Consider the following 13,876-nt stretch of genomic DNA (forward strand, 5'->3'; position numbering starts at 1 on the left):
AGATCCTGGTGCAGCTAAAAATAATAAATGAATGAATAAAAAGAAATAAATATTGAAAAAATTCAGGACAGCGGGCATCATTGGCTTGGGTAATGATAATACTTTTTGTTTGTCTCTGATATATATTTCCATGCTTGTATTATGGAGCATCTATTCTCATTTGAAGAAGAAAGACCTAGTGGTTCCTCGGTATGTTTTCCCTTTCAATAGTAAGTTTTCAGTGGGCATGTGGCCCTTAAGAATAAAGAATATATATTTCCAGTCTACTGCATTGAAGTATGGTATTTCATGTATTTATACTGAAGACAATGATACATAAGCAGATGTGCTGTATGTATCTTACTAGAAAGGGGTTCTGTTTTTCTATTCTCTTTTCCCCAACTGCTAGCAGAAATTTGGACATGGGGTCATGGACCATGCAGATGACACTAACCCTAGGGGTGTCAAAGCAAGAAGGTGGAAGTGCCTGGATTCCTGATTATTGTGGGTGGATTTATGCCCAGATGATGGTGTAAGAGAGAAACAGATACTGAGATTAAGCCACTCTTATTTTGGATCTCTATTTTAACCAGAATGTAAACCCTAACTAGCATTACTGCCTGCTAAGAGTTTATTCTTGCCTGAGAGATTGCATGCACAGAGGAGCCTGGCAGGCTACAGTCCACGGGGTCGCAAAGGGTTGGACACGACTGACTACACGCATGCACACACTGTGTGCACTTTATGCAGGGGTAGCTAATTTCCCCACCTAAAGTCTCTCCCCATCTCAAGCAAATAATGTTCAAATCCTTTGACCTGAGTCTCTCTTTTCACCCAGCCTACTGGAAAATTGGCAATGGTCCTAGTGCCTTTCCTGTCAAATCTAAACTCAAGATAAAATCAGATTTTCTTTCAGTCTTTAAAAAAAAAAAGTAAAAATACATATTTTTTATTTTTATAATTTCTCTATGGGATACTGGATATTCTGAATTTCTATGTGATCTTGACTAAACCTTGATATGATTTTTCTAGGAAATCATCTCTTTCATCAACAATTTCAGATTAACATGAAGTTGTACATAATATTCCCATTTGGTTAAAATTTTTTAAATTGGCACATATGATTAAGTCCCACTGCTTGTCTGGGGTCAGTGAAGTGAGACTTTAATGGCGGTGGGGCAGCAGGCTTGGAGGAGTCTAGGTATCTACTGACTTTGTGGATTAGGGCTGCTGTGCCAGTTCTGCCATAAGCTATCTCCAGCCCACCTACAGGTGTTGTCTTAAGAAATTCACTTCTATCTTGTTTAAGATCATCTTTATTTTGGGTCTCTATTATTTGCAGTTGAACTGAATCCTGATTCATTACCTCATAGGGTTGTTATAAAGATTAAATAAATGAGAGAATACACATAGACCACTTAGCCCAATACTAACTTTTAACACAAGGAAACACTCAATAAAGAATGGGTATTCTCAGGGAATTATTCATCACCAGGAGCCTGTCAAACGGTCACGCCACAGGAAAGAGGACTCATGCATGAGAGACAGCAGGAGTTAGGACCTCCCAGGCATCTTTTCCACTTTCCCTGGAAGATTTGAGCCCAGCTTGTTCTGGTCGGTGGCCTGTTGGATCTTAATCATTAGGGCTCACTTGGAGCTTTGTTGAGAACAGAAAAACTGGCATTAGTTCCAGGAGGTGACAGGCGCAAGCCACAGAGTCCTGCCTCTGCAACCCAGGCAGGAAGCCTGCCTGATCACACATCTCTGGATGGCCGGGGAGCATGAGAAAGTGGACGCCATGGTCGGACCATTTTCATGAACGCCCATTCTCCACCCTTCACACAACACACCAGGGTGAAATCGCAGGCCATAGCCTCTCTCAAGTCTCACCTTTCTAACCAACCCCCACCCCTCCCTTCCACCACTGGTGTCATTTCAACTCCTGGAACACCAATCTTCCTCAGGGTAGGGCTTTTATTCATTCTGTTCCCCTAGCTTGCAAGGTCCTACCCCCAAAGCCCAAACGTTCCCTCCTGTGAGGGGCCGTCTCCAACAACCAGTACCTACCATCCTCCCGTACTTCACCCGGTTCCTTTTTTTCTGGTATCTGTCACTACTTGAAAGTAATGTATATGTCATTCATACGTTTACACTGCTTGTTAGTCTCCCTTGCTAGAGCGGATCCCCTTGAGGGCACGGATCTTGTCTTGTCTGGTTTTTTTCATCGCTTATTCTTCGATATTTAGCAAAGGACCTGGAAGGCACGTTTTCATTTCGTATTTGAAAAATGAAGGAGTGAATGCAGCAAAGCCCCTATTTAACGTTTCCTCGCCCTTTACCATCCACCCCTGCGCGCCACTCATCACCATGTCCCCCTCCAGCATGGACTGCCTCACTTTCCCCGGCTCCCAGCAAAAGAATCAAGGTCTTCTTCAGGCAGTTTCCACACCCGACTTTTCCAGGCAGCCCAGTTAGGCCCTGCTTCAAGGCTCAGCAGGTGTTAAGAGCGCTGGGAGGAAGCGTCTGGGCTCTCGCTGAACTCCTGTGCCGGGGCCACGACTCGCCGGCTACCGTGCATAGGCCAGCCATTACCAGGGCCTTATGTGGTCTCTGGGCAGCAATAAGTCTCAGCTCTTCTCAAGAAGCTAAGCTGGAAGCGGCTGTGGCCCGAGCCCTCGCCTTCTGTCCGCCCCCTCTCTAGGACGGCAGGAGGTTTGGCGTCTCGGTGGTAGGCCTGGCTGAGCGGAAAAGGCAAAGTTCCAAAGCCCAAAGCGTCGACCAGTTGCCAGGCAACCGTGCGGCTAGGGGGCGTGAGGGGGAGGGAATGCCTAGAAAACGAACATCTGTCTTAACTGGTCACTTTTGCTGGAGCCCACCCCCTAGCCCCGCCTCGACACTTGATTGGCAAAGGCCAACGTGGGAGGGGCGGGACCTTACGAAACTCGTCCTCCGGGATATGAGGCGACCCCCAGACTGCCGACTCCGCGAGGTCACACGAGTTTGGGAGGAGTTTCTCAGGCTATCGCAGTGCTGAATCAGCCGACGTCCCCGGCCCGGCCCAGGTACGGCATTATGCCTTTAGCAAGGACTTGGGCCGGAGAATTCCCTGGCGGTCCAATGATTAGGAACTCGAAGTTTTCATTTTATCAAGGCCAAGGGTAAAACAAGCAGGCAGGCTTAGGCAGGGCAAATTACAAAGGACATGTACTATAATGAAAGCTGAGCGCCGAAGAATTGATGTTTTTGAACTGTGGTGTTGGAGAAGACTCTTGAGAGTCCCTTGGACTGCATGCAAGGAGATCCAACCAGTCCATCCTAAAGGAAATCAGTCCTGAATATTCATTGGAAGGACAGATGCTGAAGCTTAAACTCCAATACTTTGGCCACCTGATGTGAAGAACCAACTCATCTGAAAAGATCCTGATACTGGGAAAGATTGAAGGTGGGAGGAGAAGGGGACAACAGAGAATGAGATGGTTGGATGGCATCACTGACTTGATGGACACGAGTTTGAGTAAACTCCGGGAGTTGGTGAAGGACAGGGAAGCCAGGCGTGCTGCAGTCCATGGGGTCGCAAAGAGTCAGACACAAGTGAGAGACTGAACTGTGCAAAAAGGCCAAGGAAGTGAGAAGTAGGAGAGGGAGATGGCATCAGCCTCAGAAAGGACCAGGAGAGGTAGGGGATCCCTGGTAAGTGAGAAATCCTCACTGGATTGAAGCTGGGACCTGAGGGATGCAGGTGAAAATGTGCAACCACAAAATGCAGGCCCCAGTGCCTGAGACAGGAGACAAGGTAGGCAGAAGACACTGAGCATGAATTGCCATGCTGACTCTGCCCTGCTCCCGACTCCCTAGGAAAAAAGCCATGGCAGGGCCCAGGGCTCAGCGGGAACACCTAATGACAAGAGCAGCAGAAGTGGCCAGTTGGCTTCAGGTTGGAAACCTCTAGATTCTGGAATGGGTCCCAAGCCAGGTAAAGCCTGGGAAGGAAGGTGCCTTCTCAGAGGACTGAGTGAGAATGCATAGTTGCCCCGGAAGGCTCCACTTTCCCCACGAGTCCAGCATCAGCTTCCAGGGCCCCATGAAAGGAAGCTATAGGCTGTCGCTTGAATTCCAAGGCCTTTAATTTGCGGCGAGCACGCCTGGTCCTCATCTGAGCTCCTCCCGTGTTGCCACCCCCATGCCAGCACCTCCCTGCCTCCCTTCCTGGGTCTCCCAGGTCACACCCCCACAGCAGATGCCCCAGCCCCTCCCTCCCAGCCTCCTAGGTAGGGGGAAGTGAGGGTGCTGCCAGAGCCTCGGCCGCCCCCAGCATCAGCATGGCCAGGGCCTTGGGCCCCGCCGTGTGGATCTTCTCGTGCCGATGCAGGTTGGAACGCCGGCTAAAGCTCTTGCCGCACAGTGGGCAGGAGTAGGGCCGGACGCCGCGGTGGGTGCGCTGGTGGGCGGTGAGGTGCGAGCTGTGGCTGAAGCTCTTGCCGCAGTCGAGGCAGTGGTAGGGCTTCTCGCCGGTGTGCGTGCGGTTGTGCGCAATGAGGTTGGATCGCTGGCTGAAGCACTTTCCGCATTCGGGGCATGGGTAGGGCTTGACCCCGGTGTGGGTGCGCTGGTGGGTGACCAGGGCCGAGCTCTGCGTGAAGCACTTGCCACAGATGGGGCACTTGTGCGGCTTGGCGCCCGTGTGGGTGCCCTGGTGGGTGACCAGGTCCGAGCGGCGAGTGAAGCGCTTGGCACAGCGGTCGCACACGTAGGGCTTCTCGCCCGTGTGGATGCGCTGGTGCTGGATCAGCGTCGAGTGGTGGCTGAAGCTCTTCCAGCAGGACGGGCAGGTGTAGGGCTTCTCGCCCGTGTGGATGATCTGGTGCTGGATCAGGTGCGAGCTGCGGCCGAAGCGCTTGCCGCAGTCCGTGCAGGCGTAGGGCTTCTCGCCCGTGTGCGTACGCCGGTGCGTCACCAGGTGTGAGTGCCAGCTGAAGGCCTTGCCGCACTGCTCGCACTTGTAGGTCTTCTTGCCCGCCTCGCTGTCCAGCGCCAGGCCCTCCTCGCTGCTCTCGGGGGCGGCTGTCTCCCCTTCCCTGGGCTGCTCTGGGAAGTGGCCCTCCTGGGTTTTCGGGAGGTCGGTATCAGGCGGGGCTGATTCCGGCTGCGCCTCCTCCACGGGACAGGGCTGCACATCGTCCTTGGCTGGCCCTGAGTTCTGGCCGCTGGCTGCTCGCTGCCTGCACCGCGGGGCCTCCCCCTGGGCTCTTCCCACTCTGCAGGAAGGACTTTTGAAGGACTTTGCATCGCCAAGGGCTCCCAGGGATGCAGCCAGCTCCTCCTTGTCTGGCTCTACCACTCCTGGATAAACAGGGTTTCCAGCAAGAGAGAGGCTTTCATGAGGGCCCCAGGGGAGTTCTGGAGATGGAGATGAGGGCAAGCACCTGCGGGGCACCCTGGAAGCAAGAGCCACCTCCACACAGGAGGGGAGGTGGGTAGCCCCGGCCCAGGAGGGGCTGTGTGTCTGCACCCCACAGGAAACAGCCCGCACTGACCTGGGGCATCAGCGAGTGACAGCCAAGACCCCACTACTCCACCCACCTGTCCCCTCTGCACGCACCTCTTTTCTCCTCCTCACGTCCCAACTGCCTGCTGGAGCCCGGGGCCTCGCCCTTGCCCTGCACTTGAGAGGCCCAGAAAGGTCTGTTGAAGGGAAACCCTGCTTGGAAAGAAATGCTGCGCTCAGCCAGGGCCCTTCGGGCTGCACAGTGGGAGATACCAGCACCCACCCTCCAGAGAAGTGATGGAGCAAAAGAGGGGGTGCAGCTCTGCAAATACAGGGCAAAACCAGATGGCCACACCCTCTCAGGGCACAGTTTCCCAGCATCATCCGGACACTCTTCTCAGGGCTGGCCACCCCTGTGTCACACAGCCCCCAGCAGTGGGCCCCCTCAGTCAGAATCCAGAGGCATCTTCCTCTCCTGCACCTGCACCTTTCCAGGACCATAAAGAGGGCTCCTGGGACAGGGGCAGTGGGCAGAGAGAGGCCAGCAGGAGGGCTGGGCTGAGAGGGCTAGGGACACAGACCACCCATACATCAGGGACCACGTCCCATTTGCCAAGTCCCCCAGGTTTGAGGGCCTGGGAATTCTGGTCAAGCCAGGAAGACAGCAGAGGGGGCCCTGGGCTTCACGACCTGATCCAAGCCCCATGGGAGCAAAGGAACGCGTGGACCAGTGGGTGGTTTAGGGCATTCATGAGGCCCACCATGGGGGTGCGACGGGAGGTTGGTTCCCTCTGATCTCCCAGGACTTGCCTGGACCTGCTGGCCGAGGCCCCAGAGAGTCCCAACATTGGGTGGTGAGCAAACCTGAGATAATTACAGGCATGAGCAGAGCCACTGCTGTGATCCTGAGGCCTACCACCAAAGTCAGAAGGTGGAACCACCCAGTCTGTGGCTCCACCGAGACTAGCAGGTGTGTAACAGACACGCAGACAGACTGACCAAATGAATGAATGAACGCTCTGATTTTCCCATAAACCCTCATAAAATTCTGTCATGAAAACCAGAGCTTGAATTTGAGGAGTCAAAGCCCTGGGACTTAATTACTCACCACGAGAAAAACCGAGGGAACCAAGGCCCCTCTGAGAAGAGGACATGGCCCTGGGAGAGGAATGTGACAGCTCAGAGTCAAAGGCCTGGAGGGACCAGCTGGCACCGTTCCCCATCCCCTGGGCCTGCAGCCTGGCCCAGAGCAAAGCTTTCTGCTCAGACACCTCTGAAGCTGGGCTTGGAGGGGAGAGGAAGGGGAGCTACTGGAAGGAGCTAGGGAAGAACTGGAGCACAGTCTCTAGGTGGGCATTGTCCAACATGGCAGCCGCTGGCCATGTGTGGCTGCTTCAGCTCAAATCTGAGCTGATTAAAATGAGATAAAAGAGCTCAGTGGCTCCAGCTGCATTTCAAGGACTCACTAGCTACATCTGGCTTGTGGCTACCACATCAGCACAGAAAGGACACTTCCACCACTAGGAAGGTTCTATAGGACAGTGAGGTCTGGATGAACTGCAAGAGGGGATTCAAGCCATGGAAATGGGGGAGGAGGTGGCAGTGGATGGGCCCTGCTCTGATTGCCCAGCCCTTACCCAAGGACAGCCCGCTCCTTTTCTGCAGGACCTCCCTGTAGAAGCTCTGCTGGGTGTGGTCCAGCCGGCCCCATTCCTCCCGGGAGAGGTACAGAGCCACGTCCTCAAAGGTCACCGGCATCTGAAACAACACAGAAGGCCCCCTCTCCGGGACTCATCGGGAAGTGGTGGAGGCGCTCAGTGGTGCCAGGACGAGGACAGACCTGGACCCCCATCCTGCTGACTGCGGTGAGGCCCGCCCTGGGTCTGCTGGTGAAGGAGGGCAGCTGCCTAAGGAAGACTTTTGGGGCAAGAACCATGCGACTGTGGACAGCACAGGACAAAAGCAAGACTCCCTCTCGGCACCACTTCCAAAGCTCAGGATCTCTGGCCCCCACCCTCAGGTCCAGCGCTTGGATCCGGAGCACAGCTCCGTCACAGACGCTGTCCCTCCACGTCTTTTGGCTCCTCCTCCAGCCCTGGACATGGACACTCACCTGGGACCAGGCAGTGAGGAGCGCCGTGGCCATCTGCCGGTCTCTGGTCCTCCCCTCGCAGGAGGGCACAGGGATCTGGGGGGCTGGGGGGGCTGAGAGGGGAGAGAGGTCCTCAGGTGGCCACCTCGCCCTGCTTGGCCCTCCTGCTCCCGGGAGTGAACGAATGCCAGGCCCATCAGGAACCTCCCGCTGCCTCCAACTCCACCCCCAACCTGACCCGAGAGGAGGGTCAGTGGGCTGTGAGCGTGAGTCGGGCGGCTTCTGTGGGGAAGGTGGAGCAGACACCTGGGTCTCCCTACCTGGGCTGGGAGCAGGGAAAGGGCCCCTCTCCCCATTCCCTTTCTCACCTCCTCCAGGCAGGAAACACACTTTCTCCTTAGCACCCTGGCTTAGGGGCACCCAGCCCCGTGCTCCTTGAGCTCTGGTCTCCGGCGACACCCCTTCAGGGTGTGGCTCCTCTGGCTCCACCTTGATGCGGGGTGACTCCCGGGCCTCTCCTAGAGGCACTGGCCCCTCTGACTCAGAGAGCATTTCTTGACAAGAATGCCCATGACCTGGAGTCTAGGAATGACAGCAGCATCAGCACTGGGACGGAGGATGGGAGATACAGAGGCAGAGCCCGCGGGCGGTGGAGCGTACGCCCAAGGGCAAGGCTGCCCTGCTCCCCTCTCTGTCCCCGAGACCCGCACACCCTGGTTCACGCCCACCAGCAAGCAGGACCATGGGGAAAGGAAGGGAAGCTGGCCATGGCCCTGCAGGTGCCCACGGGGCAGACACCTCTTCCCAACGTGAGCCTCACACCTCGCATACCAGTGTAGATTGTTATTCTCTAAAAAAAAAAGCAAGAGTGTTCCAGAAAAACATCTATTTGTGCTTTATTGACTATGCCAAAGCCTTTGACTGTGTGGATCACAATAAACTGTGGAAAATTCTGAAAGAGATGGGAATACCAGACCACCTGACCTGCCTCCTGAGAAATGTGTATGCAGGTCAGGAAGCAACAGTTAGAACTGGACGTGGAACAACAGACTGGTTCCAAATAGGAAAAGGAGTATATCAAGGCTGTATACTGTCACCCTGCTTATTTAACTTATATGCAGAGTACATCATGAGAAACACTGGACTGGAGGAAGCACAGGCTGGAATCAAGACTGCCGGGAGAAATATCAATAACCTCAGATATGCAGATGACACCACCCTTATGGCAGAAAGTGAAGAACTAAAGAGCCTCCTGATGAAAGTGAAAAAGTTGGCTTAAAGCTCAATATTCAGAAAACTAAGATCATGGCATCTGGTCCCATCACTTCATGGGAAATAGATGGGGAGGGAGTAAGTAGAAACAGTGTCAGACTTTATTTTTCTGGGCTCCAAAATCACTGCAGATGGTGATTGCAGCCATGAAATTAAAAGACGCTTACTCTGTGGAAGGAAAGTTATGACCAACCTAGATAGCATATTAAAAAGCAGAAACATTACTTTGCCAACAAAGGTCCATCTAGCCAAGGCTGTGGTTTTTCCAGTGATCATGTATGGATGTGAGAGTTGGACTATAAAGAAAGCTGAGCACAGAAGAATTGATACTTTTGATCTATGGTGTTGGAGAAGACTCTTGAGAGTCCCTTGGACTGCAAGGAGATCCAACCAGTCCATACTAAAGGAGATCAGTCCTGGGTGTTCATTGGAAGGACTAATGTTGAAGCTGAAACTCCAATACTTTGGCCACCTGATGCAAAGAGCTGACTCATTGGAAAAGACCCTGATGCTGGGAAGATTGAGGGCAGGAGGAGAAGGGGATGACAGAGGATGAGATGGCTGGATGGCATCACTGACTCAATAGACATGGGTTTGGGTGGACTCCAGGAGTTGGTGATGGACAGGGAGGCCTGGTGTGCTGCGGTTCATGGGGTTAAAGAGTCGGACACAACTGAGCGACTGAACTGAACTGAATACATGAGGAAACAGTGTAGTTGGGTCAGGTGAACAGTGTTCCCCCAAAATTCATGTCTACTTGGAACCTTATTTGGATTAAAGGTCTTTCAGATGTAATGGAGGCTATGGTCCATAGAGTCGCAGAGTCGGACACAACTGAAGCAACTCAGCACAGATATAATGAGTTAAGGATCTTGAAATGAAATCATCCTGGAATCAGTTGGGCCCTAAATCCAGTGACTGGTATCTTTATATGAGGAGAGGACCCAAGGATTTCCCAGTGGTCCAGTGGTTAGGACTCCAAGCTTTCACTGCCAAGGGCCAGGGTTTCATCTCTGATCGTGGAACTAGGACCCCACAAGTCAAAACAAAACAACAAAATAGAGGGCATAGAAACAGAGGCAAAGCCATGTGAAGTTGTTAGTAGAGATTGGAACGATGCTGTCAGAAGCCCAGGGATACCTGGAGCCACTAGAAGCTGACAAGCAGGAAGGATCTTCCCCTAGAGCCTTGGGAGAGGGCCCTGCCAACACCTTGATTTTGGGGTTCTGGCCTTCAAGTGTGTGAGAAAATAAATTCTGGTTGTTTTAAGCCACCCACTTTGTGGTCCTTTGTTACAGCAAACACAGGAACCTAACACGCCCAGGCTCTGAGATCAGACAACAGCCCAAGGTCACAGAGCTGGGAGTGACTTGACCAAGACTGGAACTCAAGTGGAGCTGACCCACAAGGCACCTCCAGGGCCACCACTTCTTGAAAGTGACTGGAAAGCCTGTGGCCTTGAGCCATTTCAGGCCTTACTCAATTGGTCAAAGAAGCTAGAGTTTCTGATTTGGAAAAAGTCCAAGAGTACCTCTAAATGTGTTGAGTTCCTGCATCCACCTAGGTCTGATGGAAAGAAAACTCCCAGGCTCATCCCCTTGAGCACTGCCTCCCACGGTGGGACTTCCAGGGCCCTCCCTGCCCCCTTCACAGCAGCCTCAGGGCCCAGCCCTCTGGGAGGCTGAGGGGCAGGCTTTGGAGTCAGGCTGCCGGGGCTGAAATCTGTAACCTCTGGTCACTAGCCTTTCAGCCCAAAGCAGAGCAGAGCATTGGAGAAAGTCACTTCCCTTGCACTGGGAGGTCCTGTGAGGCCTCATCTCACCCACAGCACTGGGCACCAGCCAGCCTCCCGCTGGGAACTCAAGTCTATCCCTCCACCTCCCACCCACCTGGGTACAGGTTAGGGTCTGGACGAGAAACACCTTAAGCCAGGAGTCAAAGTGCCTGAGAGCCACATGGGCCTGGTGGCCTCTGAGACCCAGCTGCTCTACCTCCACACTGGAGACACGCGAGAGCTACCCTCTCCAGAAAGTTCTGGATGAACAAAGAGCGGTGCTGGTAATTATTATTATCACTCTCCTGTGGGAGCCGACAGAATCCAATCTGTAGTAGAGAATGCTATGGACCTGTGAGCCCCATTGGGTGTTACAAAGGCATGATGGAGGGGAAACTGAGCAGCGGTAAAAATTCTTTGTGCTTCTACGATATGAACACAGAAAACACACACTTGATTTGTCTTTGCACTTGCAGCCACTGGAATCCTAGTTGAGGAGTTCCAGGTTTCTCTGACCCAGGATCTAGTTGCTATGGGTGGTGCTGGTTTATAAGCTGCAGTAATGAGCTCCTAGGGGCTGACAAGCTGCACACAGACGACTCCCCTGCCTATTATCTTCTCCCAGCCTCCCTACCACCTGGCGAGACAGGTGGGCACGGCAGGCACGTGATCCTCATTTTACAGACAGACGCCTGGTTCCCAGAGGCCAGGGGTCTGCGCAAGCTCGCACACTCAGCTGCAGCTGACTCGGGTTCTCCCACGGCTGGTGACCCTGGTCCTCCCTCAGGTTAATTACACACACACAGGAAGGACTAAGTGCTCAGGCCCAGAGTGAGAGGAGCTGGGGACCCAGGCAGAGGGGTGAGGCTTGCCATGTGCCCATTTGCCCAGAGCAAACCCCATGTAGGACTGTAGGACTCCCCATGCAACCCCCTTACCATCTTATGTAGCTTTTGGTCTGCTGACTATGAATTCACCAGGCAAAGGAAAACAGTCCCATAGAAGTCAATTCCCTGGTGGAAGGTATTTTCCATCATACCTTCTCTTCAACACCCCCGAACCCATCTACCAGCCTTGCTCCCTCAGAGAGTCTAACTCTTTCAAATGCCCTGCCCTGAAAAATCCCCTCCCACTCCAATCCTTCCAGTGCATGCCGTCCCTTCCCAACACCCCTTTCATACCTCTCGGGCTCTCTCCTTGTTCTGGGTAGCCCGGATGCCTCTGTCGTCTGCAGACATTTTTTTAAATCTCAGAGCCAGAAAGCACCGTTGAGTCGTTTTGTGCTCGTGTTGGCCAAGCCCCCTCCAGCTTCTGGCCAGGAGCCTGGAGGAGCAGAAGGAAATCAGCCAGCGTCTCCTGGACATCCCCTGAAAGCTCCGAAATCCCCACGCGGGACCAGACCCATCCTTGGCCCCAGTCGGACATAAAGCCTCCCGGACGCCCTCCAACGGCCTCTCTCTCTAAGCTGTTTTTGGTTCCTCGCTCTGACTGCTGTTTTCTGTGATCCCCTTTATCGCTGAAGCAACAACTCCGAATCTCAGAGCAGCTGGGTGAGGGAAAGCTGGGGGAATTTGGAATCTGTATCTCCCGTCACCAAGAGCGTAAAGATCTGCAGAGATGTTACCAAACAGGTGCTGAGTGGGGCCCCGCCCGCCGCAGCCAGCTCGGCGGAGGAATCGAGGCTCCGGAGTCTCCCGGCCCCGGACACACACACACACACACAACCCTGCCCTCGACCTGACTCGGTCCCACCTGGGATCCCGAAATTGAGCCGCCCGCTCTCAGCAGCCCTCCCTGCGGCTGCAACCACCCGCCCGGGCCGGGCGTCCATCCTGCTCACGGTCCCGCACGAATGGTGTCCTTCCTCTCTCCGAACCCGGTCCAGGCCTCCTCCTCTCCCCGCCAGCCCGTAGCCTTCCACCTTTGACCCCGGCCCCTCCTGCCAGCCGGCCACCCGCGCGGCTCTCGGGATCCAGGCGCCCTCCCAGCCCCGCTCTCACCGACGTGAAGGCGGAGGGGGCGCTACGGGCGGCGGAGCCCCGCCCCCGGGGAAGGGAGTCTCCGCAGCCTGCACCCGGCGCAAGGAGCCTGGTGGAGACTGGGATTAGGAACGACAGGAAGTCCCTCCCAGATCCCGTTCCCCACGCAGCTGCAGCCCTACAGGGTTCCCAGGCTGGAGGGTTCCGGGTCTGGGGTCCCGAGGCCGGCTGCACCTGCTCTCGGCCGGCCAGGAGACGACTCCCCAGATCCTCCTTGCTGGCTCACAACCGCTTTATCCGGCCTGTACTCGTGAAACCAGCCAAGCAGGGGCGCCAAAGAGGGAACATAGATTTTGTCAAAGGATTTTGATATTTGAAAACGTTTCAAATGTGCAGCTGTCCTTACAGGATGGACACTGCCCAGTGGAGGGACATGGTGCTCCTTTTCAGTACACAGTTTTTGAAGGTCTTATCGGTGTCTCCATGGAGACATCCTTGGATTTCATTTAAAGCTCCCACAGTGGTCAGCAGGTCCTCTGAGGGCATAGTAGAATCCCTCAGAATTCTAGGACTCTGAAAACAAGTTGAACTCCACAAGCAGAATTGCAAACCCAATTTCCTGCAAACCCAAAAAATGCTGCAAGGGCCAAGTGGGGAACCAAAGGTGGTCAACTGAGAGCAGATCCCTAATGGGAGAAATATGAATCCAGGGTTGCTCTGGTTGGTCTCCTTTCTCAAGACAGTCAATCTTATGGGGACTCTCCTAAGTTTTAAGTTTTGGTTTCAAAGTTTGTTTTTTTTTTTTTTTTAATTAAACCCTTGTTGAGCGCACACAGCAAGCACACCAAGGGGATGGTGCAGGGGCCAGTGGTGTCTGTTTTCCTGGGTGACGAGGATGCATCTCAGAGGACCTTAAGGCTGGCATGGAGGTCTCGCTGCCTAAGAGCAATCCTAGGAAGCAGAGAGACCTGGGAACAACGCTCTACCCACCCCTACCCCACATGCCTCACACCTTGGAAAGATGTGGGATTAATCTCATTTTTTTTCCAGACATCTTCCCCCCCACCCCCAGCTCCCTCTCAAGGCTAGGGATAGAAGTGACAGAGGGGCCTGACCCAGCCATCCCTGACCCAGCATGGGGTCCCAAACCCTCAGACAACCCTGGTGGCTTCATAGTCCACCTCTCCGCCTCCATCTTTCCCTCGGATCCTGAGAACTAAGTTTCCCAAAGTGGGAGAGCAGAGACTATGCTTCACTTCCTGGGGCAAGGCACCCATTCCTCCTTAACAGGGCAC

General features: G+C 54.0%; 1 protein-coding gene across 2 annotated transcripts; it reads right to left on the bottom strand.

Moving 5' to 3' along the window:
- Positions 1–4,243: 4,243 nt before the first annotated feature.
- On the bottom strand, positions 4,244–12,624 carry ZNF205 (zinc finger protein 205). 2 transcript variants are annotated; one of them, XM_068967710.1, is made up of 6 exons: positions 11,784–12,624; positions 7,925–8,138; positions 7,578–7,669; positions 7,102–7,222; positions 5,579–5,677; positions 4,244–5,319 (listed from the first exon to the last, which is right to left on the bottom strand). In XM_068967710.1, exons 1-6 carry the CDS (start codon positions 11,964–11,966, stop codon positions 4,244–4,246), a joined length of 1,785 nt encoding a protein of 594 aa, XP_068823811.1. In that variant the 5' UTR covers positions 11,967–12,624. The 2 variants fall into 2 exon arrangements, with proteins under 2 accessions (XP_068823811.1, XP_068823810.1); XM_068967709.1 differs by having other exon boundaries at positions 5,579–5,680.
- Positions 12,625–13,876: the final 1,252 nt, after the last annotated feature.

This window comes from Capricornis sumatraensis, chromosome 3, assembly GCF_032405125.1.
Source record: "Capricornis sumatraensis isolate serow.1 chromosome 3, serow.2, whole genome shotgun sequence".
Classification (NCBI taxonomy): domain Eukaryota; kingdom Metazoa; phylum Chordata; class Mammalia; order Artiodactyla; family Bovidae; genus Capricornis; species Capricornis sumatraensis.